Source organism: Lepisosteus platostomus, chromosome 2 (genome assembly GCF_059453375.1).
Source record: "Lepisosteus platostomus isolate fLepPlt1 chromosome 2, fLepPlt1.hap1, whole genome shotgun sequence".
NCBI classification, from domain to species: Eukaryota; Metazoa; Chordata; class Actinopteri; order Semionotiformes; family Lepisosteidae; genus Lepisosteus; species Lepisosteus platostomus.
In genome coordinates, this window is record NC_142612.1 from 56,529,136 (window position 1) to 56,554,401 (window position 25,266).

Sequence of the window (25,266 nt, forward strand, 5' to 3'; positions counted from 1 at the left end):
GTCTTGTGCACACCTTGAGAACATAAGAGCAGTCGTTTCACGTTTGCTCACTTTACTCATCCAGTGCTTCTCCGTTGGCCATGTTTTATAAAAGGAAATGAGAGATTGTAGTGAAATGATATGTAAGAAATTATTTTAAGAACCAATTTTTTTTTGCAGTTTTGACCAAGCAATGCAGTCCGTGAAGAAAATGGCCACCTGCACTACAGACGATCTTTCGGAGATCTTTGCTGAAATGAGGGGGCACATCTACATGCATGTCGGAACCCTGCTGCTGAAGATGGCCCAGGACAGGAAGCACAACTGGAGAGCTGTCACAGACCTGGCTACCCTCTGTTACCTCGTGGCGTACCAGGTACCCTTTCAGTTTTTTTTTAAGTTTTAAAATCTACGCCATGTGCTATGAAATCACATATTACGTGTTTACAGTTTTTACCAATGGGGTGCCTTGTCTTTTCTGTCTCCCGTACAAGGTTCCCAGACCAAAGACAAAGTCCATGAAAGGTGACCAAGCTCCCCATCAGCTGGTGGAGCTGATGGCCTGTGACCGTCAGAGCCAGTCAGGTGAGTGTCTTTGCCACTTTGGTCTTGTACTTCTCAGGAATTATTAGGTGTTTTTAATGTTGGGTCTGTCATGATGAGTTCCCTTTAAAGACTGCAAAATTTGTTTGTAATGTGATGCTGTAGATACTCTGCAGCAGTGTAACCCTGACTTCAACATCAGTCAGCAGCAGGGTTTTCCACTAATATTACACATGCTCACAGTCTTGAGTTTCTTTACTAGGGCATGGGTAGCCATTTTCAGATTTTGTCAGTATTACTTGTCATATCAGCTCTAAATTCAACAGTTCTGTGATTTTCGGTGGCCTTCTTTAAGCTTCAGATTTCATCTGAATTCAGCCTCTGACTCTGCAGACATTTATCTTATCTATCTTTTTAATGTTTTGTAGGTCACATGCTTTTCAACTTAAGTCATGACAGAGAAGACTTCTTTAAAGAAGTGGTGGAGGTGTTTGGAAACAGAAGTGGCCAAGGCAGCCTCTTTGAGATGCTCTTTGGGAGCCAGGCCTCTGCTAGTCTGTCCTTTATAGGCAGCGATGACATCAGGAACATTGGAACGCAGAGCCCAGACATTGAGGAGCTCGCCAAGGCAGACAACGGTGAGACAAAAAGAGCCTTATCTTTGCGTGCGGTGGAACCTGGTAGGGCTGGGCGATATGGCCAAAAACATTATCACAATAAAAATGTTCATATCAGTCTATCGATAATTATCACGATAAATGTCAAATCATTATTTCTTTCAAGTTTAAAGGCAGATTTTTTCTCCTGAGTGAAAGTTGAAGAAACCAGACAGTTAATTGATAAATTAAACAACTCTTTATTTTAAGAACACAACAAACACTTGCCAAACAGCAGAAACATTCTACAAATCTACAAATGTCAAAATATGCACGAGTAAAATTATCTTAATAGAAAAATTAAATACTGCAGTGTGATAAAACACACGTTAGCTGCCCAGTCTGCAACACGCACGTGCAGTCGCGCAGTATTTTGTACGCTTAAACATATATCTAACATTAATTGAACTTTTGTGAAAATTATATCGCAATAATTATCGTTATTGAATTATCGCCCAGCCCTAGAACCTGGTGTTTTTATATACTCTCCTCAATCTGTGCTCTTTTATAGCCCTTAGGCAAAATGTAAGGGACTTGTTCTGATGGACAGAGTAAGTGTCAAAAGCTCTGCTCTATCAGTTATTTTAACTGAATAAGAGGTTGTCGGCAGATGTCTAAGCCGGGTGATGTCTGTCCAACTTGCAATGTCAATACGCAATATGTGTTTTTAAAGGTTAAAGCAGACTCGTTTTTTGCTTAGTAAAACGAGTCTCTCCCCAGGTTCTGTCATCTTACACGGTGGGAATCTGCAGCATCTGGCATGGCTGGGTCTGCAGTGGGCAGTGATGGACCACAGGCCTGCCCTGAGAGACTGGCTGAAGCAGCTCTTCCCTCGCCTGACCCTGGAGACGTCCAAGCTTGACACCAACACCCCCGAATCCATTTGCCTCCTCGATCTGGAGGTATCTCTCGCACCTCTGCCTCTCTGTCATGCTCACCTGCCTGTCGTTCTCTCCCGATTTGTCTGCTCCCTCCAGGGTTCCGACGGTCATGGAAATCCTGGAAAAGTAATATAAAAATGATAAAGTATCCATTCAGTTTTGGGAAATCAAAATGATCACACCTCTATAATCTAATTTTGTTAGCAAGTTTTTAAAAAGAGGCTATGGCACTGCTGTTGCTAACATTACACATTAGTGTTGCGTCAGACCCTCGTGGGAATTTTATAGTGAGCCGTAAGCTAGCCTAGCACCCATGTCAAAATGCCGGGTAAATGTGACCTCTGGTTAGCAGATGAAAAATACAAGCTATGGATCCGAAAAGATGAAGACTCAGGAAGTGCAAGATGTAAATTATGTGGAAAAACTTTTGACGTGAAGCTGGGCTAGCATGTCACGCGAAGGGTAAAAAAAACACATGGACAATGAGAAGACTTCAAGAGAAACAATTGGAATCGGCACCTTTTTCAGCTTGTCTGCAGCTAGCACAGCGGAGGTTAGCACGATCACCTCATGCAGCGAGACCGCCTAGCAAACACAGATGTCTAACAATGACGTACTTCCTGCTGAAGTTTTGTGGGTGCTGAAAGTAATTGATTCGCATTATTCCTACAAATCGTGCGCCAATGTTGGGCAGCAGTTTAAAACAACGTTCCGTGACGGTGAAATTGCAGCTAAATTTTCTTGTGAAACAACATCCGCATATTTGACCACTTCCAGAATTGTTCCCTATTTTAAAGTGCTGCTTGTCAGAGAAGTGTCACGACAAGCAAGATATGCCCTGCATTTTGATAAGACTCTTAATCACGCACTGCAGCTCGTGCAAATAGATTTACACGTGAGGATTTGGGATGGTGGAGAAGTGAAAACTAGGAACGTAGGCTTGGAGTTTATGGGGCATGCAACTGCTCGAGACTTGACGGAGAAGATGCACATCACGCTCTCAGAGGGTGGACTAAAAAAATCCATTGAGACTGATCTGATTCACAAATGACACCTTTCAATATTAATATTGCAATTATGTTCAGTTTGTCACGATATTGAGGTATTGGTTAAGCCTGAAGTTATTCAGACAGAAACGTTTGTTTACACAGTGAAGCATTTTAGCAATGAAAAAGGCCACATTTTCTTAGCCTATGTTGGCTTACTGATGAGGAATGTTCTAGGAGTAAACATGCTGTTTAGGTAAAAGAAAAGTAATGCTATGCAAGAAAGTATTTCAAATGAAAGTTTTGTATATGAAAAATCAGTAGCAACTGTAGACACTTTTATTTATTGTTTTGGTTGTTGTTGTTTTTTGTACAAATGTCCTATGAAATAAATCATAAGGGTGACCTTACACTTGGATATATTGGTCATTCTGTAAGTTGTAGTCCACATTTATGTTCAGTGGTATTGAACAGGAGTTGGGTTAGAGGAAAAATGTGCAGAACACGGGCCCAAGGAATTAATTAAATCCCACAGTGTGTTGTAGCAGTTGTAAGGCCAACTTATTCATGAAAGTGCAGGAATATAGTCATGGAAATTTGGTTAGAAGTTGTTGAAAAGTTTTGGAATTTTGTCAGTAAAACTGAGTGGGAACCATGTCCCTCTTTTCTGTTCAGTCTTTCTCTCTTGTTCCCACTTAAATGAAGCTTTGCAAACGTTGGATGTCTCATTTGAATGTGCCTGCTTTTCCAATTTGCTGTCCTGTGCTCCTCCAGGTGTTCCTGTGTGGCGTTGTGTTCACCTCTCACACTCAGCTCCAAGAAACGTCAAACATCGCTCCCAGCTCTCAGCTGCAGGAGCCCATGTGTCTCCCCCTGCAGACCATCAAGCTGCTCTCTACAGACAGGCAGAGATCCTGGTGGGAGGCCATCTATAGCCTGATCCACAAGAAAGCACTGTAAGAGCAATCCTATCCAGAAAGACCTCGACAGAAGACTTAAAAAGCTGCCATCAGCTGCTTTAGTTAGTTTCTTTAGGTTACAAAATATGCAGGAGTCTTTACTGCATCTGCTTACTGTGTAGAAACAGATTTAGTTAAAAATGCATAAAGCTTTGCTACATTGAGTCAGAAGTATGGAGTGTTTTAAAGGGTTTTTGTTATTGTTGCTTGTGAAAGTGCCATGGTTTTAGACGTCAGTGCTGCTTATATGCATGAATGCAGTTTAAAAAAAAAACTTAGTTTTACACTAGGAGGTAGTAGTGTATAGCAGGTTCTTTTGACTGATGAACTTTAACTTTAAAAAGAATTTGATCAGGTTCATTTATTTAAAAATAAAATATTCTTGTTATCCTTTAGACCTGGGACCTCTGCAAAACTGCGAATGATAGTCCAGCATGGACTCACCACTTTGAGAGCAATGGAGAAGCACGGCCTGCAGCCATCTCTAGCGATATACTGGGCTCAGCACCTTGCCGAAACGGTGAGTTCTTAATACTACAGGCCTCTGGTCCCCGTGAAAAGTTATACTTTTGTGTGCGAATCAGACACTCCCAGACTTGCAGGAGCAGTCGAGTTTGTTCTCAGTCTTGTTTCCCCATGTGTGTACGTTTGCGCTGTTTGGAATAATTTTCACTCCGGGTTTTTAGTGTTAAAAGGTGCTAACAGCACCTCATAAGGTGCTGTTGGTGCTAAACAGCGCTGTACAATTACTCTGTAAGAGTACAGTTGTATAGCTAAAGTATTGTGCAGTGTAATATTGCAATAATGTCATTTTGGAGTGCAATATTGTGACAATGATAATGAACAGCTGTATGTTCGAGCGTAACCAATAGAAGCATGATGTCTTGTTGTCTTTAGGGCAGGAGCATGAACTCCTACTACGACCAGAAGGAGTATATTGGCCGGTGTGTTCACTACTGGAAGGTGGTGCTGCCTCTGTTGGAAAAGATCAAGAAGAGGCGCAACATTCCTGAGCCTCTTGACCCCTTGTTTGTTCACTTTCACAGCAAAGATATACAGGTAAAGGGCCTTGAACTGTGTGGCTGGAGACTTGGGATTTCATGCTTGGGAAGTGAATGCTACAAATGTCTCAGAAAGCAGCACAGCAAAGATGTAATTTGCCAAATGCATTGTGCATTGCAGCTTTTGGTCTCCTTGTCACTAAAAGGAGAGATGGTTTACTACTCAAGTGCAGACAGATGGTGACTCTCATTCTAGTATTGCCGATGTGAAAAGTGTATGGTGAGATAATGGCATACCTGTGGTGTAGACATTGTAGTAGTCTGCGAGGGGGGTCATATTGGGCCAAATATATGATAGTTAACTGTGTTTTACATCATTTATCTATATCCCTGTCAAACCTGTCTTTTTAGGTTACTGAAGTTAAAGAATGTGAAGAACAGGCACAGATTGCTTTTGCTACCCTCTTGGATATTGAAGGGAAAACTGAAGATGCAATCGCTGCCCTTGAAGCCATCAATAGTGTTACGTCTAACTGGCAGCTTGCGCAGGTGAGTTGCGGAGTCTTAAGTTATGCCACTAACCTGGTTTTGTTGCAGAATGTTTTTACTAAACGGTCATTGTTGGCAGATATTTCAGAGGCTGGCTGAAGAAGCAGGAAATGGAGTTGAAGAAAATAAGGAGAGGTGCACAAATTACTTGCAGAAATACAGACAGCACTTGTCTGAAATCTTCAAAGCTAATGTTGCTGAAGTTGATAAGGTAAGTCCCATCTTTATTCATTGCTTTAAACTTAGTCTTGCTTTAACTTATTTTATAAAAAGACTAGTTAGGTCTAGTTTTTGTCACGTTAATGCCAGGTAGATTAAAAAATCACGTGGTACTAACAAACAGGTGAAAGGTTTTGTAGCTTGATTTGGGAAAGGCAGGTGTCAACCTTAACTTGCTTCTGCTGTGATGTCGGTCCCCAGCTGCCCATCGCCATGGAGGACATGTTCGACCTTCTGAAGGACGTCAACCGGCAGCTGGGGGAGGCCGGTGACGCCATGGAGGAGCAGGAGCAGCTGGCTGTGAGCTCCAGCCCCGCTCAGATCAGCCATCTCTCAGAGCCTGTAGGGGCCAGTTCCCGCATCAAGTTCTCTACTCCCTCCCCTACCAAGACTGTGCCCTCTCCCTCAAAGAGGCATGTGGTATGTTAACGTTGCTGGATTTCTGCCGTCTTCATTTACTTGAACCCCAAAGTTGCAAGAATGTTGTGGCTAGACTAAAACTGACAGTGGTGCTTCTGAAAGTGACTATGGGAGGGGCACGTATATTTTAATTGTTCTTGCAAAATGCTGAATTCCAAAACTGCAAAGAAATCCAGTAAATTTAGAATTGCCTACTATTTTTTGGTCTATCCACCCAGCTTCTGTTGTGTTTTTCACATCTCGGCTCTCCCAGTCAGTCGGCTAGAATAACCCAGGACTGGTCCTGTGGTCGGAGTTCAACCTGCACTTGGTCAGGCAGCTCCATGGAAGTCGCAGTTTGCAATGTTGCATTAACGGGCTGTTATACGACCTTTTAATATCTCGTTTGCTTGATAGATTTTCACTAGAGAAATGGAGCTGCCAAGGTTTTGTGAATCCTGAAGCTTGTGTGTGCTGTGGTACTGTCCTTGTCTCCAGTAATAGCGGTTTCTTGTTGCAGTTCTCCCCTAAGACCCCCCCTCACTGGGCAGAGGACCAGAAGTCCCTTCTGCAGATACTTTGTCAACAAGTCGAAGCCTTGAAGGTGAGCTGAAGTCTTCCTTTCCTTCCTGTGGTGATTGCATCAGGGCCTAAGTGAGAATACTAAGAAATGCCCATAATTTTTAAAACATGCACACTGTCTTTATATGCATACACTGCAAAGAGGAAGAACATTTGGAAAAAATTAAGCATTTTTTTGGCTTAATTTCAGCTGCAAGGTGCCTTTTTTTCCAGTAGAAATTGCCAATTTAATAGTACAGTTTTATTGTCACTGTACTTGGTGTTTTAGAACCTTGAGTACAATACGTTCTTATCTTTTCTTTAAATAATACCTCTAGCACAATGAATAATGACTTTCATTTGTTTTAATAACAAATTCTTAGTCGTGCTGAGAATGCATACACAGTAGTACAACAGACAACACCACACAATGTAGACAACGTGAACAACAAATGTTGTGGAATATAAACGAGAGAGCTACACGTGAGGTGTCGTCATGGAACAGCGCCATCTTGAAAGTCCTAAAAAAAAGGTTTTTTGAGATGGACTTTGGGGTTTAAGCTGTGCAGTGTTTAGTTAACATTTTAGTTTTGTCTGAATGCATGTCTGGCTCACGTGAAGAATATGTGTGCTTAGAATGAAGTCCATGACTTGAGGCACAACTCCTCGGGAACAGCCGCTTCCCCCCACCACCGGCTCTACAGTGAGGCCTACACTGGAGATGCCATTCCTGAGGCCTTTCCTGCAGCGCAGAGTTTCCACGGCGCTCCACTCACAGGTAGGCTTCTAGGGAGAACGATAAGTGCGAGTTTGGTGGCCTTGGCTTCTTCTTTGACAGTGCAGCTGTGGACAATGTTAGTTTGATAAAGTCATATAAAAAGTATTTTATGGTTACTTTTTCTGTTGCATGGGAATTTTATATTTCAGGATAACTTTTGGAAAGGCTGCTTTTTATCTTTGCAGCAATAAAAACATTGAGATGGTAAATTGTTCAGCTGCAGGGCTTTAACACGGGTACATCATCCAAAAGTTAATTTGCATTTGAATGCAAATACTATTACAATACAGGTAGTCAGCATGCGTAGGCTGCAAAGGAACAAGTAAAAGATTATTCCATGTTGAAATGAAGAGAAAGTAAACAATGTTTCTTTTCAGCATGGAATAAACCTTTACTACTGCAATACTACTTTCCCCCCCATCTGGCCTTTGCTATGTGGGTACTGAAAATGTCCTGTAAAATCTTGATTGAATCATTACCAGGCTTTATTATTCTGTAGAACTGGCAAAGATAAGCTTAGGAATTTCAGTATAGCGATAAGAACTTAAGATGTCAATGGCTCTAAATGCCAGGCACTGAATCACCATTGATCATGACAAATACTATAAAGAATTTTAACAGAATATTTTTAAGGTGTTTACAGTTTGGTCTGTTGAAAGCAAAATAAAATGGCCAGAGATTCATATAAGATGAAAGGTGCTATTGTTATTTTCCGACTTCCTTATAATTTAAAGCAACCTAAAAGGGTAGAGTGGAGATGTACTGAACTTTATGATCGAATTGTAATTTTAGAAGGGACATTTTTGGGGGCAAAATCTCATTCCTTCCATGTGCAATCATTTTATTCTTGTATTTGATTTGTTTGATCTGATAGCGATACATGATAATAAATATTTACTTTAGTTCAATGGGTATCTGCAGATTACATTAAAACTGTTTCTAAATCCCCATAGGTGAGAGAACTACCTTAACCTTCCAGTGTATTGGCTGTTACATATTGATAATGGATTCTAACTTTTATTTGTCACTTCAAAGTAGATCTTTAAATGAAGATTGCAAACAACTGGCTCATAACGTTAATATTTAAAATGGTTAATTATTTTAGAAATCGTTTAAATCAATAATCGGATTAATCTGAAGGATTATTGGTTGTTTCTCATTCTAAAGATGGTGATTGGGTCATTTCAGATGATAAACTGTTGAGTTATTGATTTCTCATTCCCTTGTTTTTCAGTGGCCACTACAGGCCCCTCGGTTTACTACAACCAGTCCCCGGCTTACAACTCACAGTATCTCCTTCGTCCAGCAGCAAATGTCACGCCTACCAAGGTTCGTTGTCTTCTGATGTTAATTTTGCCTCTGCCTAGGCTAACAGTCTCGCCATGTGCATTGTTCTTAGAGGGCACTTTGATTTCACACGGGTTTAAAGTGTCACCCCACTTGACAGTCCCGGTTGACTACCCCGGTACTTGATGGCATCTTTTTCATCAGTGATACCAGCCACCAAATATCAGGGTTTAGAATTTGGAAACTGGGCTAGAGTTTTGTTTAACCCTTCATCCTAGTTTGTCAGTGATAATCCAAGAATACTTTTCAACAACGTCATGCTTTTCTTTTTTTCTTTGCGACAGGGCCCGGTTTATGGGCTCAACAGGCTGACTCCCCAGCAGCACATGTATGCCTATCAGCAGCCTACTCACACGCCTCCACTGCAAACGACCTCAGCCTGCATGTATTCCCAGGATGTCTACGGGCCGCCACTGCGATTTGAGTCACCCGCTACCAATCTGCTCTCCCCGTACAGTGAGGACTATTATAACCACACTGTCCCCCAGCCCAGCACAAATCCACCTTTGCCTGAGCCAGGCTACTTCACAAAGCCCTCGGCTGGGGTCCAGCCTCCTAAGGCTGCTGAGGGAAAGACCGTGGAATTTGGGAAAATAACCTTTGGGCAGCAGATACCCCTTGAAGGGCCAAAGGGGACGGGGTTTGCGGCAGGAGTAGCTGCCCAGTCCACACCAGCCGCCACTTTCAAGTTCAACTCGAACTTCAAATCCAATGATGGCGACTTCACCTTTTCGTCTGCTCAGGCTAAGTGTAACAGTGAAAGTCTGCTGGGCTTGTTAACCTCTGACATGCCTGCTAAAGCAGAAGGAAATCTTGGACAGAAAGGTCCACCCCAGGAGCCAACACCCAGCCAGGGAGGGATTTTCAGCTTCAGCAGTAAAAACACATCTGGGTTCTCATTTGCTGAGGCAGCTGCCCAGAGCCAGAACAGACCGGGCCTGTTTGGTAAAACTGATCAGCCGTTCAGTTTCAAGGATGTGAGCAAGTCTGTGTTTAGCATGGCCAGTGCGGAGCAGCAGGAGGGAAGAGGAGGCGAGAGTGATAACGAAAGCATGCATGTTGAGGAAGATGAAGATGGGCCTCACTTTGAGCCGATTGTGCCCCTCCCAGAAAAAGTAGATGTAAAAACTGGAGAGGAAGATGAGGAAGAGATGTTCTGCAACCGCTCCAAGCTTTTCCGATTTGATACCGAAACAAAAGAATGGAAAGAGAGAGGCATTGGGAATATCAAGATCTTGAGACACAGGACATCAGGTAAAGTCCGAATCTTGATGAGAAGGGAGCAAGTGCTGAAAATCTGCGCCAATCATTACATCATGCCTGACATGGTACTGAAACCAAATGCTGGCTCTGATAAGTCCTGGGTCTGGCACGCTATTGATTATGCAGACGAAATGCCGAAGCCAGAGCAGCTTGCCATCCGGTTTAAAACTGCCGAAGAGGCTTCTCTTTTCAAAGCCAAGTTTGAAGAGGCCCAAAGGGTGGTGACAACCAAAGGTGCATCTCCATTAAAACAAGATCACCAAATGAGGAAAGAAGCTTCTCCCAATGCTCAAGTGGCTACCAGAGACTCCGGGTTTGGTGCTCAATTTGCAAAGAAAGAAGGGGAGTGGGATTGTAGTGTGTGTTATGTGAGAAACACTGCATCCGCTGTGCTTTGTGTTGCCTGTCAAACCAGCAATCCAAATGCCAAAGCACAGCCAGGCACTAAATCACCCATGGAAGCTACTAAAGAATTTACAATGTCTGCTCCAGGAAGCTTTAAGTTTGGGTTTGGTAAGGACGCTTCCAAAGGCACCAGCAGTGCTGGCTTTGGAGCCCAGTTTGGATCTCTTCAGATGCCCACTACATTTAATTTTGGAAGTTGCACTGAACGCTCCAAAGCACCCGTGCCTGTTGGTTTCGGTGCTCAGTTTGACAAGAAACCTGGTCAGTGGGATTGTGATGTGTGCGCAGTGCGAAATGAGGCCTGTGTTAGCCAGTGTATAGCTTGTAACAGTCGTAATCCAGCTAATCAGGCTACAGTTCCTGCCCCCGCTGCAGCGACTCCTTCGCAATTTAACTTTGGAGTGAACAGCAACAAGACCACCTCTGTGATCACAGCAGGGTTTGGAGATAAGTTTTCCAAGAAGGATGGTGAATGGGACTGCGACGTGTGTCTGGTGAGAAATACATCATCTGCAGTTAAATGTGTATCTTGTCAGACTCCCAATCCAAACTCTAAAGCTGATTCGACTAAATCCAGTGCCTTTGGACAGTCAGGGTTTGAAGCGCCATTTGTCAAGGAAGGGCAGTGGGACTGTGAATCCTGCTTGGTTAGGAATGAAGCTTCTAATACCAAGTGCCTTTCCTGTCAAACTGCTCGAAAAGTTTCTGCTTTTACTTTTGGGATCTCAAGTGATAAAAGCAAGTCTCTTCAAAATGATTTGGCAGCACAGTTTGCTATGAAAGAGGGGCAATGGGACTGCAACACATGTTTGGTTAGAAATGAAGGCTCTTCTGCTGCATGCGTCTCCTGTCAGACACCAAACCCAAATGCCAAAAGCTCTACTACAGCAACCCCGTCTAGTTCCTCTTTTACTTTTAGCCTCAGTGAGGCTGCCACGAAACAGCCTCCACCAACAGGATTTAAAGCCAATTTTGACACTAGCAGTACATTTAAATTTAGTCAAGTTGCTGATAAGAGCTCATCAGGGTCCTTCAAGTTTGAGCCCCTTCCATCACAGGCCAGCAACAAAACCACCAGCAGTGGAGGATTTTCCTTTTCAATGCCAGTGCCTCCAGGGGGATTCAAGTTTGGCACTTCAGAGGTGGGAAAGCAAACCAGTACAGCTGAAAATCAGACCTCAGTAGGAAGTTCAGCTTCCCTGTTTCTGAAGAACTTTGCAGAGCAACACCGAGAAAAAGAAAAGGCATCAAGCACAGGCACCACTACAACCTTAACCTCAGCTGAGCAGGAAGAGCATGATGCAAATCCATTGTTTTCTGGCAAACCCAACACCTTTACCTTTGCTGATCTTGCTAAATCCTCACTAGAAGGTGATTTCCAGTTTGGACAGAACGATCCCAATTTCAAAGGGTTTTCAGGAGCTGGGGCGCAGTTGTTTTCTTCTAGCCAGGCAGAGCCTAAGGCAGATGGCCCTGTCGATCAGGATGAGGAGGATATGTACAAAACGGAAGAGAATGATGACATTCAGTTTGAGCCTGTCGTTCAGATGCCAGCAAAGGTGGATTTGATCACCGGAGAGGAAGACGAGGAGGTGCTTTATTCTCAGAGAGTCAAGCTTTTCAGATTTGATGCAGAGAGCAGTCAGTGGAAAGAGAGGGGGGTGGGAAATATTAAGCTGCTAAAGAATCAGGAAAATGGCAGACTGAGAGTGCTCATGAGGAGGGAGCAGGTGCTGAAAGTTTGCGCTAACCACTGGATCACCACCACCATGAACCTGAAGCCCCTCTCTGGTTCTGATCGCGCCTGGATGTGGCTGGCCAATGACTTCTCTGATGGAGATGCCAAATTGGAGCAGCTTGCAGCCAAATTTAAAACCCCGGAGTTAGCAGAGGAGTTCAAGCAGAAGTTTGAAGAGTGCCAGAGACTGCTGTTGGATATACCTTTGCAGACCCCTCACAAGCTGGTGGACACTGGAAGGACTGCACATCTTATCCAGAAAGCAGAAGAGATGAAGTCAGGCTTGAAGGACCTGAAATCCTTCCTGACTGATGACAAGGCCAAGATCAAAGAAGATGACACCCAAGCAGGTTGCTCAACTCCCAGCAGTACATCTGGTTTGATTATCAAACCACATGCTGAAAGCACTGGACCCACCTTAGAGTGGGACAACTATGATCTGCAAGGAGACGCCCTGGATGACAGTGCTGAGACTTCAGTCTATGCCTCTCCACTTGCTAGCAGACCCGTTCGTAAGAATTTGTTCCGTTTTGGTGAATCCACAGCAGGCTTTAGCTTTAGTTTCCAGCCTGTGTTAAGCCCTTCTAAATCTCCTTCTAAGCTGAACCAAAGCAGGGTCTCAGTTGGCACAGATGAAGATTCTGAAACAACTCAGGAAGAGGAAAGAGATGGCCAGTATTTTGAGCCTGTTGTACCTTTACCAGATCTAGTAGAGGTGTCTACTGGGGAAGAAAATGAGCAAGTTGTGTTCAGCCACAGAGCCAAGCTTTATCGTTACGACAAAGATCTGAGCCAGTGGAAGGAGAGGGGCATCGGGGACCTAAAGATTCTACAGAACTACGACACCAAACAGGTTCGAGTGGTGATGAGAAGGGACCAGGTGCTTAAACTTTGCGCCAACCACTGGATAACAAAGGACATGAAGCTGGAGCCTATGAAGGGGGCTGAACGAGCTTGGATCTGGAGTGCTTTTGACTTCACCGAAGGTGAGGGGAGAGTAGAACAGCTGGCTGTCCGCTTCAAGCTACAGGAAGTAGCCAACTCCTTCAAGGAGCTCTTTGATGAAGCCAGGAAAGCCCAGGAGAATGATTCTCTGGTGGTACCGAAGACACCCGAGGAGAAAAATCTCCACAAATCCCCTTGTGGCAAGGCTGCTGTGGCCGTGCTCGAGGAAACCACCAGAGACAGGACGGACCTGCCTCCACAGGGTGACCCAGCCCCTGGCGATGCAGTCTCGGCTGCTGCGCCCCACAGCCCCGACAAACCCTCCAAAGCCATGATATCGCCTCCCAAGTTTGTCTTTGGCTCCGAGTCCGTTAAGAACATCTTCACGAAATCTGTCTCTTTCGGCAGTACTGCCCCTTCCAAGGAATTGTTTGGCTTCAGCTTCCAGGCATCCCCCAAAGAGGCTACTGGCCCCTCATCCGCAAGCACGCAAGCAGCAGCAGAGAGTGTCCATGAGAGTAGTAAGGCATCTGCTCAGCCAGTCAGTGCTGTTACATCAACTCCATCAACACCCTCTGCGTTCAAACAACCAGAGAAAGGTGAGAGCTATTTTTTAAGCTTTTTTGTTTGAATATCATATAAGATTTTTTCCCCCCCATTGTCATAACCCAGCAACCCTGACTCATACCTGCATCTCCTTCTTAGGCTTCATTGAGTGGAAATAGGAATGTTTCAGATTGCTTCAGTCATGAAGATCAGTTTGTCCGCTCTGCTTCATCCTCAATGCAAGCCACCATATTTGTTTAATCCTATTGTGATGTTTAACTGGTGACCTAAGTTTCGTTTAGCATAGCGAGTCCCGATCCACCTTCACAGGGTAAAAAGGTTATTAAAAAGGAGAATTTCCCTCCTCAACCTTAATGACCAGCAAGTTAAGTGCAGTGTCTTGCACTGGCAGTGGGCATTCTTTGAACATTGTAGGACTTGCATTGTGTCCTGTCTATAAAACCCAGACAACAGAGTTAAGAGTAGTTAACTGCTAAGTCTCACTGGGTAATTGTTTCAAAATTAACTTTCAACATGCAGTTATTAAGCTAGAATGGTTGGCAGCATGAAGTTGTGATGCTGGTTAAGAACTAGCAGGCACCCATAGTAAAATGCTGGAAGCTCTTTTCCTTTCACTCGACGAAGTGGTTCTTGATGCACAGAGCACATTTTAAGAGTTAAAATAATTTTCCAGAGCAACTAATTATCTGACAGAACTACCAGGCTCTAAGCCTCTGTCTCACCCACCAACCATTATTTTTTTAGGATTGGATTTTAGGCTTTTCAAAGATAACCCTATGGCTTTTTGGACCAGCACATCATCCACCCAATTCGAACCCAAAGGTATTTTGTCACTGCACCGCGCGTACTGTGACATCACCTGCTGAGCTGTCACCCCCACTGGCAACCGCTGCCAGAGTAACCTGGCTGTATGGTGTGAAAACATGAACGTTTGTGCAAGAGCCTAACCTGTTGCATGTCCATTGTGTTTGAGTTGGACTTGGCAAGCAAGCAAAGCAGCTGGTGTTCACGTATGGTTTATGTTAGGACGGTTTTAGGAGTGCGCCGTTTTGAAATAAAAATTCAGATTGGCACACCGGATCAAACAGGTGCAAGCCAGTTGGCTTCCCCATGTTGGATGTTGGAGAAACTAGTCTGTACAGCACAAGTTACAAGCAAGCGCCCGTAAATCCTGCCAAAGCTGCTTCAAGGCTTTTGAAACTGGAAACGCAAAGGAAAACCCTGCTTTAGCAGTGCACCCTGGAAGTAGCTCGAAGGTCTGCCACTATTACACCACAGTATAAACTGTGGTACAACTACAGTAATGCCAATCCTCTTTGCAGCCTGTCTAATGTAATGTCATTGCACAGGCTTTAAGTGAATTATCAGAGGCAGCGAGATCCAGGTGCTCTGTGGTATTGTTGAGAAATGGACAGATATGTTAATCTATCCATCTAATCCTTAGGTTTTAGTCTCTGTGTATTCAGTCTTACTGGGATTCAAGGGTCTTTGTGGTATCTTATGGATTTCAATTCTAGGCCTCTGTGTCAGTTATAGTTCAGTGCATCATTCCAGTGTATTCATACTGCTCTTTATGGTTTGTGTCAAACAGCTCTGGGAATGCATGCCAGTTTATTAATTAGACCTTGCATGCATGTGTATTTGTGTGAGACTAACCTCCAGAAATGCAACGTCTCTTCTTCATATAGGATCTGTGTTCACCAAGGCAATGTAAATGTAACTCCATAGTTTTTTGTTCTGAGAGTTAATCTTCTCGATAAACTAATGGTGCATTATATTTATGTGAATTCTGTCCCTTAAGGGTCCTTCATTTCCTATTTCAATTTGTCAATTGTATCATCATTTACTAAAATCCTGCAATTTGGGAAGGGCTTGGATTGCGAACAAGGGACTTTCCTGTTTTACTAAGAAATAATCTCAGGGTAAAACATGCACTAGACATATACTAGAATTTACGAGGCACTTTAACTAGTTCTGTTTTTATTTTCATGAATAGCAACTTTAAAATGATTCACTTCATGAGTCTCTGCAGAGATTGGGCAATTATTATGGTCAGTGCACTTTTTTTTACAAATGAGAAACAGGAGCGTGTGTTACAATTGTACAATTTTCTATTTTCGGTCAAGCTGCCAGTCTGGCGGGGAAAGAGACAGTCCCAGGCCAAGCCCAGCCCGAGTACAGCGCTGCTGCTGCAGAGTCTGCTCCAGAAGAGGGGAATCTAAAAGAGACGGGCTCTGCTGAGGTCCTGATCGTGTTTGAGCAGCAGCCTACCAGAGAGCAGGAAGAGATGGCTCGGTCCCTCATGCTGCCCCACACGTTCTTCTGTTACAAGAACAAGCCCGGCTACATGAGCGATGACCAGGATGATGGTGAGACACGGACCGACCTGTTTCACTGCTGTCTGGTGTAGGCTGGCGTCACAAATGACAAACAACAGAAAGTTCTTTGCTACCTTTCTAATCTTCAGTTTTGCAGGCTAGCCCTTTGCTTTAAAAAAATATTTAAAGGGTGAACGGTTCTATAAAACAACTTTGAACAAATGTGAATAAAACAGGCTTCTAGTCAAGGCAACTATTTTAATTCCAGTTTCAGAAGCTCTTTGGTTTTGGTAATATTCTATAAATATTCACCTTGAACTGTGAATCAGGTGGTAAATTAGTTTGTTACATCATTTCTTTTTTAAATTTAAAAGAGCTTTGTAAAAGTTTAGATTACTTCCTTGAATAATGCATACCATTTTTCTTAAATTTATTAATCCCTGGCTTACTGCAAAATGTCATGTCATTTACCAAACTGCTTTATACCCTATGGTGTCATGGGAAGCGGGATCCTATTCGTCAAGCAATGAGCGCACGGCAGGGTAGACCCTGGACAGTGCGCCAGTTCATCACAGGGCAACTGCAAACCAATCATACATGGGGACAATTTGGAGACCACAGTAAAGGCCAAGGGTGGAAATTTGGCCTGGACACCTGGATAACTCCCTACTCTTATCGAGATCTTAAATGACCACTGAGAGTCAGGACCTCAGTTTAATGTCTCATCTGAAAGACGGCGCTCACTAGAGTATAGTGTCCTCGCCCACACAGACCACAGGGTGGGCGCCCCCTGCTGGTCCCACTGATACCACTTCTAGCAGCAACCTTAGCTTCCAAGGAGGTCTCCCATCCAGATACTGACCAGGCTCAACCCTGCTTAACTTCAGTGGATAGCCAGATGAGAGCTGTAGGGTGATATGGCTGCTGGTATTAAAATTATGTTGTAAATATTTTTAACATGTTTTTGCCTGTAGATGAAGATTATGATACAGCAGTGAAGAAGCTAAATGGAAAACTGTATCCTGACCAGCCAGAAAGGCAAAGAAAAAGTGAAGAAACAGGTATGTACTGCATCTGTTCCTAGACTGTTAATATACTATTTGGAGTATCTGATCATGTTCCTTGGAATGTCTTAAAGATGTCCAATTAAGCTTAAATTAATCGTATTAGTAGCCCATCATAACTTCTTTATCTGAGACTCGGGACCACCACCATCAGGAGGGTGAGGCAATGTTAAAAATAAGTCAGATGGTTTATTCGTCTTGGAAACAAGTGGGCTCAAGATTGAGTCACCATCCCCAACCTGACTGAACTTAATTTCCAATATCTTTCCCAAATAATGCTGAAAGGTTTGTGTCCCTCGGCAGTGGGATCAGTTAAAATAATTATTAAAGTGAATACTAGCATCTTGATTAAAGGTCTGTTGAAGAAGTCGAATTCCCAAAGATGCCCTTTCCTGCAGAATTAAGTGGCATGGGCATGTACATTAAGTAACTGGACCGGAGGTTTTCATAAACATAAGTTGGTTTTACAGAATCTAACATAGGGCCAGAACATTATTGAAAGGATAGAAAAATTAAAACTCTCTCTCACACTTTGTGCAGCATGACTTGGTTATCAGAGGTTCTAGGAGTTTATTTTCCATAGTAATTGGCTATGAAATTTTTCTTTGGTAAGGAGATGCTTCCTTTCTGTGGCAAAATGGGTAAGATCTACCTGCAAGCTTACCTCTTGGAATTCCTTTCTAGACTTGGTTGAATTTAAAGAAAGTGTTTATCATCCATGTAACTGTTTTGTTTGAAATCAAACAGGTTGATTGTTTTAAAATGTTCTGGTACCACTTTACTAGAAATTTGATAAAAGTTTGATTAAAACCAGTAAAAAGTGCGTCCAGTGACTGGTAACGCTGATCCTGACCCCCCAGCAGTGCAGCGTCGGGAGCCATTGACGCCAGCAGACAGCCGGGATGCAGTAGCGCAGACGAGCCAGCAGGGGGAGCCACAACACCCTGCAGCCGCAGAGGCCTCGGCAGCGCAGGCAGTGGAGGCGGATCCGGACTGCGTTATCGTCTGGGAGAAGAAGCCGACTCCCGAGGAGGAGCAGAAGGCGAAGGATCTCCTGCTCCCATCTACGTTCTTCTGCGGGGTCAGCAGCGACAGCGAGGGCGAGAAGCCAGACGACTTCGAAGTGGAAGTCAGGAGAGCAGCCCAGGCTTTGGTGAGACTTTGATCCTGGCGGAGCTATGGATTTCTAAAAGGCTCAAGACCATAGTTATTTAGCCAGTGTCTCAGGAATACATTTCATTGTCCGTAATAATGGCACACAGGATGAGCTTGTTTCTTTTAAAGGTGCTGCCAATATATGCAAACGTTTGGTAGATTTGTAGGACAAAGTCACAGATCTTCTATGCTGTTGTGTAACCTGGTTAACTATCAAGTTTACCATTCGTTTCCAGTGAGAGTTTTTTTTATGGTGGTTTATTTTAATTGCGGGAGACATTCGCACTTAATTAAAATTACCACTAAAAAGAAAAGAATAGCAACTTCAAGGGACTAGCAAGGTGCCTTTCAGAGATGTGCTTAGGGACTCACTCTCTCAGGTTTGTTTCGCAAGAAGAAAAAAGGATTTTTTTCAGTGCCCATGTACGCCAGCTGTGCACTTGACAGGTTAAAAACATAAACCACCCAAAAGAGAAAAAAATCAAAGCAATAACATTAAACGGAGATGAAAAAGGAGAAAAGGCAGACACTCAATTCTTACAAATGACAAACTTTTTCATAGTAGAGCAAAATTTAAGCCTAATTTTTTTACAAGTTGCAGAGAATTTAACAAATTAGATGTATTGTGCCTGGGATTTATGCACATTTCTTCAGTTTTGGTCATTTTTAAGTGGAGGAAATTTGAGCTCAACCAGGCCTGCATTTCACTCGCAGTTTGACAGAATTGAGATGTTACACGGAGGATCTTTCAGATAAACATGACAGTTTAAGGGAGTTCTTTTCCTGGGAGTAACGGTGATGTGGAGAGACCTGCTGACTTGCCTATGTTTCAGGAGAGACAGGAGGGGGCTGGGAGCACGTCTACAGAGGCAGCCGTCTCCGCGGGCGGTGATGTGAAGGCAGCGGGTGACCAGGCGGCCTCCACAGGGGCTCGGTCCAGTTTCCCCAGCGAGATCGTACCCAGTGCTCAGGACAGCCGTCCCATCGACCTCTCGACCAAGAAGACCTGCGAGCCTGGCTCCACCGGCTCAGGTCAGATCTCCTTTAGGCATTTATTGCCCACATGCCAGTTGGAAAAACAACTTGCATGAGCATGCTGTACAGTTTAAAGGTTTTTATGAGGAAAGTCAAAAATGAATCAGATCTATGAAGTCATGGATAGCGTGTTTGGGTGTTTAGAAAAACTATCTCAAAGGCAGTGAAAACTGTGCTAAGTCTTAAGTGTCTGTTGTGTGGTTACACAAATTGCCAATCCTTGTGAAGAGAATTTTGTGAATGAAGAACAAAGAATCCCCCAATCTGAATGTCTGACCATTCCTGACCAAACAGACGTCCTGCATATGCAATCGTGTGACAGACACTTCCAGAAGTATGTAAGATTCAAATTTTTTTATCCTTTTCATCCCACAGAAGTTCCTATTGTGTTTGGTTTTGGTGGTTCCTTGGGATTCTCGTTTGCAGATTTGGCTCAAAATTCTGACGAATTTGCTTTTGGGAAAAAAGGTCAGTATGCTTATGTCAGTGCTTGGGTAAGATTAGCAGTTTTCTCACACAATACAGTTTGCATTTTTAGATTTTTGTGTGTTTCAGGTGTGTAGTGGTATGTATTTTATCTGTCTTGCAGTGCAATTTGTTTGCACTAGGAATGCAAACTCGGTAAAGCACACAAGGAGCACGTGTTTTACACAAGGGCAGTCACATACAAATTTAGCTGGTTTCTCTCCAACATTCTTTTGTGGATTTTTCTTCATGCCAGCCACTTTACAGCACAGATTTCAAGAATGGATCATGAGGAGGGCAAAATAAGCTTGCCATTTGGAATCCAGGGTCTAATAAGGCAAGGGCTTGTGTGATGAGTTCAGTTTCTTGCTTTGCCCCATTTCTGTTCATTTTTATAGCATCATTTACACAACGTTAAGAAGAAATTTCTGAAATAATTCCAGCTCAATTTCTTTTAAACAAATACTTTGGCCTAACTTATTAAGGGAACTGACACTGTGAAAGCAAATTTCAGCTAGTTCATGGCTTATCATATATATATATCGTGTAGCAGAAATTTGTAATTATCCAGTTTTATTGTCTTAATTGATCATTCATTTTTTATCATTCTAGTTTGAGAATACATGCTATTGACTAGTTTTTGTTCCAGTCAGTTGACTTAATGCACACATTTCAAATATACACAATTTAAATGTATCCCGTGTATCACAGGATGCTGTGATTTAGAAAAGAAAGACGGGTGTGACATCCGAAGAGGGCCCCACAGCCGAAATGTTTATTTTCTTCTCTTTTCAGCATGGAATAAACCTTGACTTGTTCCTTTGCAGCCTACACATGCTGACGCAGCTACCTACTTTAACTACTTCAATGCTGTGATAGTATCAGATTGCTCTAATTTCACTTTGCCTGTAATATCATTCTAGGTCACTAACTAGTTTTTAAATATCTGTGTTCCTAAATTTTTGTGAACTTCTAGTGGTTAGCAGTGCTATATTTATAAACTGTAATTTGGAATTATTTTCTGTCTGTGCAGCTACATTAAGTCGCAAAATTGTAAACTTTTAAAGACCCAGGAGGAAAACTCACATAAACGTGTTTTGGTTTGATGAATAGCAATAATTTTTGTCAGTACCATTTCTTATTTATATTTAGCCAAAGTAATATTGAGCTGTGGACTTCGTTTTGGCATTACGTCTTGAGTGGTTGTCTCATCAAGAAAATTGAAAATTAAACATGGCATGTGGCACAAAACCTTTATGCAGCTTTTTATACAAAACAAATTCTCATATTTCTAAGACTTTCAATTGAAAAATGCTTTGTTTAATCAGAACTTTTTGTGCTCCTTTCTTGCTTAAGTAAAGTACAGAATTAGAAAGTTGTGAAAACTGAGTCTTGTGCTAAACATCAGGAGTCTTGCTCTTTGACACCTCATTCTTTTGACATTTCAGATGACAACTTCACCTGGAGCAATGCAGGGGCAGCTGTGTTTGGTTGCTCTGCTGTCACCCAGTCAGAGAAAGATGATGAAGGCAGTGATGAAGAGGACGCTGCCAACAATGTGGACATTCACTTTGAGCCCATAGTGTCGCTGCCAGAGGTACAGTCTTCCTTGTATTCAGTATGTAGCCTAAAAATGAGTCACTTTAGTGAGTTCTGTTTCATTACTGAAGTGGGCTCTTCGGTGTTGCTTTGTTTTGAAATTGAGATTTTGTAGAGTTATCTTTTCTCTCAGAAGATCTAGAAAAGATGGTATTTCTTCGTAAAGTCTTTGTCAACACAGATTCCGTTTCAAGTATTTCTTTGTCTTGTCACTTGGACATCATCCGGTGATTTTTTTTAATTAACGTTTCTGTGAAAAGGTGGATGTGAAATCCGGGGAGGAGGACGAAGAGATCTTGTTCAAGGAGCGGACCAAGCTGTACCGCTGGGACCGGGATCTGAACCAGTGGAAAGAGCGTGGCGTGGGAGACATGAAGATCCTTTACCACCCTCAGAAGAGATGCTGTCGGGTGCTGATGAGGAGAGAACAGGTGCTGAAGGTCTGCGCCAACCATGTCATCACCCAGGCCATGGAACTCAAGCCCATGAGCACGTCCACCAATGCTCTCGTGTGGACAGCAACCGATTATGCAGGCAAGTGGTGGCTTTCCACTGGAACTCTAGTCTGCTGTTTGCTGTTCTAATCCAAAGAACAATGGCAAAAGCAGTCCACATTGGGTTTTTTTTGCCCAGCTTAAAAACTAGTCACTTAAATGGCATCTTGTGTCTCGTAAAGTTAGGCATTGATGATTCCTTTTCTGAGCGAATCTCCATGTCCAGTCTTTCTTGCCTTAACTGTAAAAGAGCTGTGCCAGACTGTGGTGTGAATGACAGTTGGAGATAATAGCATCATTATTGTACAGCATTTTTTTAGTGTGGATTCTCAATGAATGATAACCAAGATGTTTGTCCCCAAACATTTGCTTGTTTTCCCTGCTTCTGCATTTTTCTGCAATTTCTGCATCTTCAAGTAGCTGTATTTTCCCCCAGATGGAGACGGGAAGGTTGAGCAGCTGGCTGCGAAGTTCAAAACGGCGGAGCTGGCGGAGTCCTTCAAGAGGAAGTTTGAGGAGTGCCAGCGCCGCATGTCCCAGATGGACTCTGTGCAGCTGTCCCAAGCCCTGGAGCTCTCGCGGGAAGACAACCCCAAGGTGTTCTTCGACATCACCATCGACGGCCAGCCCACTGGCAGAGTCACGATGGAACTGTTCGCTCACATTGTCCCCAAAACCACCGAGAACTTCCGAGCTCTCTGCACTGGAGAAAAGGGCTTCGGCTACCGAAACTCCAAATTCCACAGGGTTATTCCAGATTTTGTGTGTCAGGTAAGGACAGCGTCATTTGACTTGGTCAGGCTAGTAATCCTCAAGTTTTAACGTTTACCATTTTATTTTCATAGCATATAAAATAACCGTGTGAATTCTTTTGTAATTTTTGAATTTGCAACTGTAGTGTGACTCTTTTTAAAGCTTTTAGTGATGTATTTACTGTTGAACAAAAGAGTAATCCCTGTAGACGTGAGATGGCATTTCTAACTTTTCTTTCTAATCACGAAGTCGATACTTTCTTATTCTGTTTTTATACATTTTTCCCCATTCTTCATCAAGGCTGGAGATATCACAAATCAGGACGGAACAGGAGGCAAGTCTATCTACGGGGAGCGATTTGAAGATGAGAACTTTGACGTGAGGCACACTGGGCCAGGGTTGCTCTCTATGGCAAACAACGGCCGAGACACAAACACCTCCCAGTTCTTCATCACTTTGAAGAAGGCGGAACACCTGGATTTCAAGCATGTTGCCTTTGGATTTGTCAAGGACGGCATGGAAGTCATCAAGCAAATAGGAGAACTTGGTTCAGTGACTGGCCAACCAAGGAAAAAGATTGTCATCGCCAATTGTGGACAGTTGTAGTTTTCTTTGAAATCGATGCACTTGCTTTTAAATTCAGCGCTGCAGTTCAAATTAGGTGAAATCTGCATATTTAAGGTAAAGGTGTATTTGTATGTATAAATATAAATTGATTTGTTTTTTTTTATAAAACTTAGTTGGGAAAACTTTGCATGAGTTCAAATAAAGCTGAAACACTGGCTGTTTGTAAATCCAATGAACTGTTTTTGTAAAAGTCTTAAAGTTGAAATTAAAGAGTGTAATGCCTTTTATTTTTCCTGACGATATCTCTTGGAATTATTTTGTCTGCTTTTGTACTAATGGTAAAGTATCTGGTGTGAGGTTGAATCAAGAACTACTGGCTGAATAGCTCTTACCCTTTATTAAATTATGCTTTATTTTAATATCTTCCTTATACTTTTGAATAATGCATCACAGTGTGTGAATTCGTTTGTCTAAATATGGCTGTAATTTTTCCTTTATGGATGATATCAAATTATAGAAATTCTCTTTAAAGCTTAGAAGTTTGTTCAATTTTTGAAACCGTATTCAGCATGTTCCTCTGCACCAGGAGTGAGCAATTCTGACCCTGGTGTGTCTGCAGGTTTTAAATCAATCATCTCGCTGCCAGCTTTTTAGCTGCTTCTGCTTTGAAGAGATAAACCTGCAGAGACGCAGGCTCTCGGGCACCAGATTTGCCCACCCCTGCGACTTCGAATTAATTTTCCGCAAAGAGAATTCTTGCATTACATTCTTGGATTGGCTTGAAATGATTTATGAGTTCTTACTAGTAGTTCTTTGTGCTTGATTAACCCTCAATTGTACGGTTAATTTGTTTATTTGTGTTCATGCTGCAATAATCAATTTATTTCATTCTAGATGTGTTATTAATGATATTTTGTTAAATTTACTTTGTGTTAATCTTTCAGATTGCAAATGTATTTACCTTTATTTTTTTACTTTCTTCCCACATGTTTGAAGAGGAAGAGACCCCCAATCTACTGATTCTTATAGGTCACCCTAAATCACCTTGTTTTGTTCAAAGATTAAAAACACATTGAAACAATGAAGGGAACACTAGTCCTTGAGGGTTGAAGGATATTCTGTGTTCTGTATTTTCTCTAAATGACTTAATTAAACATACCACCTGTTTAATTGATTGTATTTAAGTTGCCCCAGGCCTGTAGTTTTATGATTTAAATGCCTATAAAACCTACTGGACTGGGGCTCCTGAGGAGGACTGGAGACACCTGGGCTGGCAGGTCTTGTTTCTACCTGTGGTCATCAAAGTTTATAAATGATTAACTGCCTTGACTGGATTTTATTGAGGGTAAAGTGTGTGCTTTTCAAATTGAGGGATAAAACTAAAGTATGGAATGTGCATTGCATTAAAATTACACCCTTTGGTTTAGGTTAAAAGCAAGAGGAGGTCATTCAGGCCACTACAGCCTGAATTTCACAACCCTACTTACCGTTTGTTCTCGGTTTTAAATACAGTTCTCTATAGTTTCCATTTGTGTCCTCTGGATCATGTTTTACTTCGATTATGTATATTGGGTTTACACTGTACCTTTAAGGAGTTTGCATTCATTTTAATCGGCTTCTATTAAAATACATGACAGGTTGTTTACCTTTTCTCTTAAATTCTGCTTTATTTAATCTGCCGGCACACGTGAATGAGGGTCCGAACGTCCTGTCCGTTAAAAACCGAGTGTGTTTTTATTATTTTTATCGCTACACTGGTGAACATGTGCGTTTCTCCGGCGACAGGGAAGCAAGCCTTGAGGGAGCAGTGTGAAGCCGGCAACATTAAGCGATGATAACTGGCTTCCTATTCGCTGCAACTTTTAAAATAAAAGTACTCCTAAAAGCTGCCTCGGGGAAAAAAATCATGGATAAGATGAAGTCACATTTATAGCAAAACAATTTGCTTAAAGTCGCTGTGTTCACGCTACTACTCGAGTTGTGCTCATCTAACCCGGAAGAGCTCTTCGTGGGAGGCGCTTCAAACCCGGAACAGCTCCT

General features: G+C 42.6%; 1 protein-coding gene across 3 annotated transcripts in view; it reads left to right on the top strand.

Moving 5' to 3' along the window:
- Window positions 1-23,518, top strand: part of ranbp2 (RAN binding protein 2) — a 29,398-nt gene extending 5,880 nt beyond the window's left edge. Inside the window, exons 7-30 of one of the 3 annotated variants that reach the window (XM_088609108.1) lie at window positions 160-355; window positions 474-564; window positions 951-1,160; window positions 1,899-2,080; window positions 3,820-4,001; window positions 4,401-4,524; window positions 4,902-5,063; window positions 5,417-5,554; window positions 5,634-5,765; window positions 5,975-6,193; window positions 6,693-6,776; window positions 7,370-7,511; window positions 8,746-8,840; window positions 9,143-13,808; window positions 14,521-14,598; window positions 15,903-16,145; window positions 17,069-17,155; window positions 18,019-18,311; window positions 19,147-19,345; window positions 19,724-19,816; window positions 21,262-21,410; window positions 21,673-21,946; window positions 22,343-22,677; window positions 22,960-23,518. In XM_088609108.1, coding sequence (XP_088465234.1) covers window positions 160-355; window positions 474-564; window positions 951-1,160; window positions 1,899-2,080; window positions 3,820-4,001; window positions 4,401-4,524; window positions 4,902-5,063; window positions 5,417-5,554; window positions 5,634-5,765; window positions 5,975-6,193; window positions 6,693-6,776; window positions 7,370-7,511; window positions 8,746-8,840; window positions 9,143-13,808; window positions 14,521-14,598; window positions 15,903-16,145; window positions 17,069-17,155; window positions 18,019-18,311; window positions 19,147-19,345; window positions 19,724-19,816; window positions 21,262-21,410; window positions 21,673-21,946; window positions 22,343-22,677; window positions 22,960-23,265 — 8,680 coding nt within the window. In that variant the 3' untranslated portion in view covers window positions 23,266-23,518. The remainder of the gene's footprint in view (window positions 1-159; window positions 356-473; window positions 565-950; window positions 1,161-1,898; window positions 2,081-3,819; window positions 4,002-4,400; window positions 4,525-4,901; window positions 5,064-5,416; window positions 5,555-5,633; window positions 5,766-5,974; window positions 6,194-6,692; window positions 6,777-7,369; window positions 7,512-8,745; window positions 8,841-9,142; window positions 13,809-14,520; window positions 14,599-15,902; window positions 16,146-17,068; window positions 17,156-18,018; window positions 18,312-19,146; window positions 19,346-19,723; window positions 19,817-21,261; window positions 21,411-21,672; window positions 21,947-22,342; window positions 22,678-22,959) is intronic. The other 2 variants (XM_088609115.1, XM_088609122.1) reach the window with 2 other exon arrangements.
- Window positions 23,519-25,266: the final 1,748 nt, after the last annotated feature.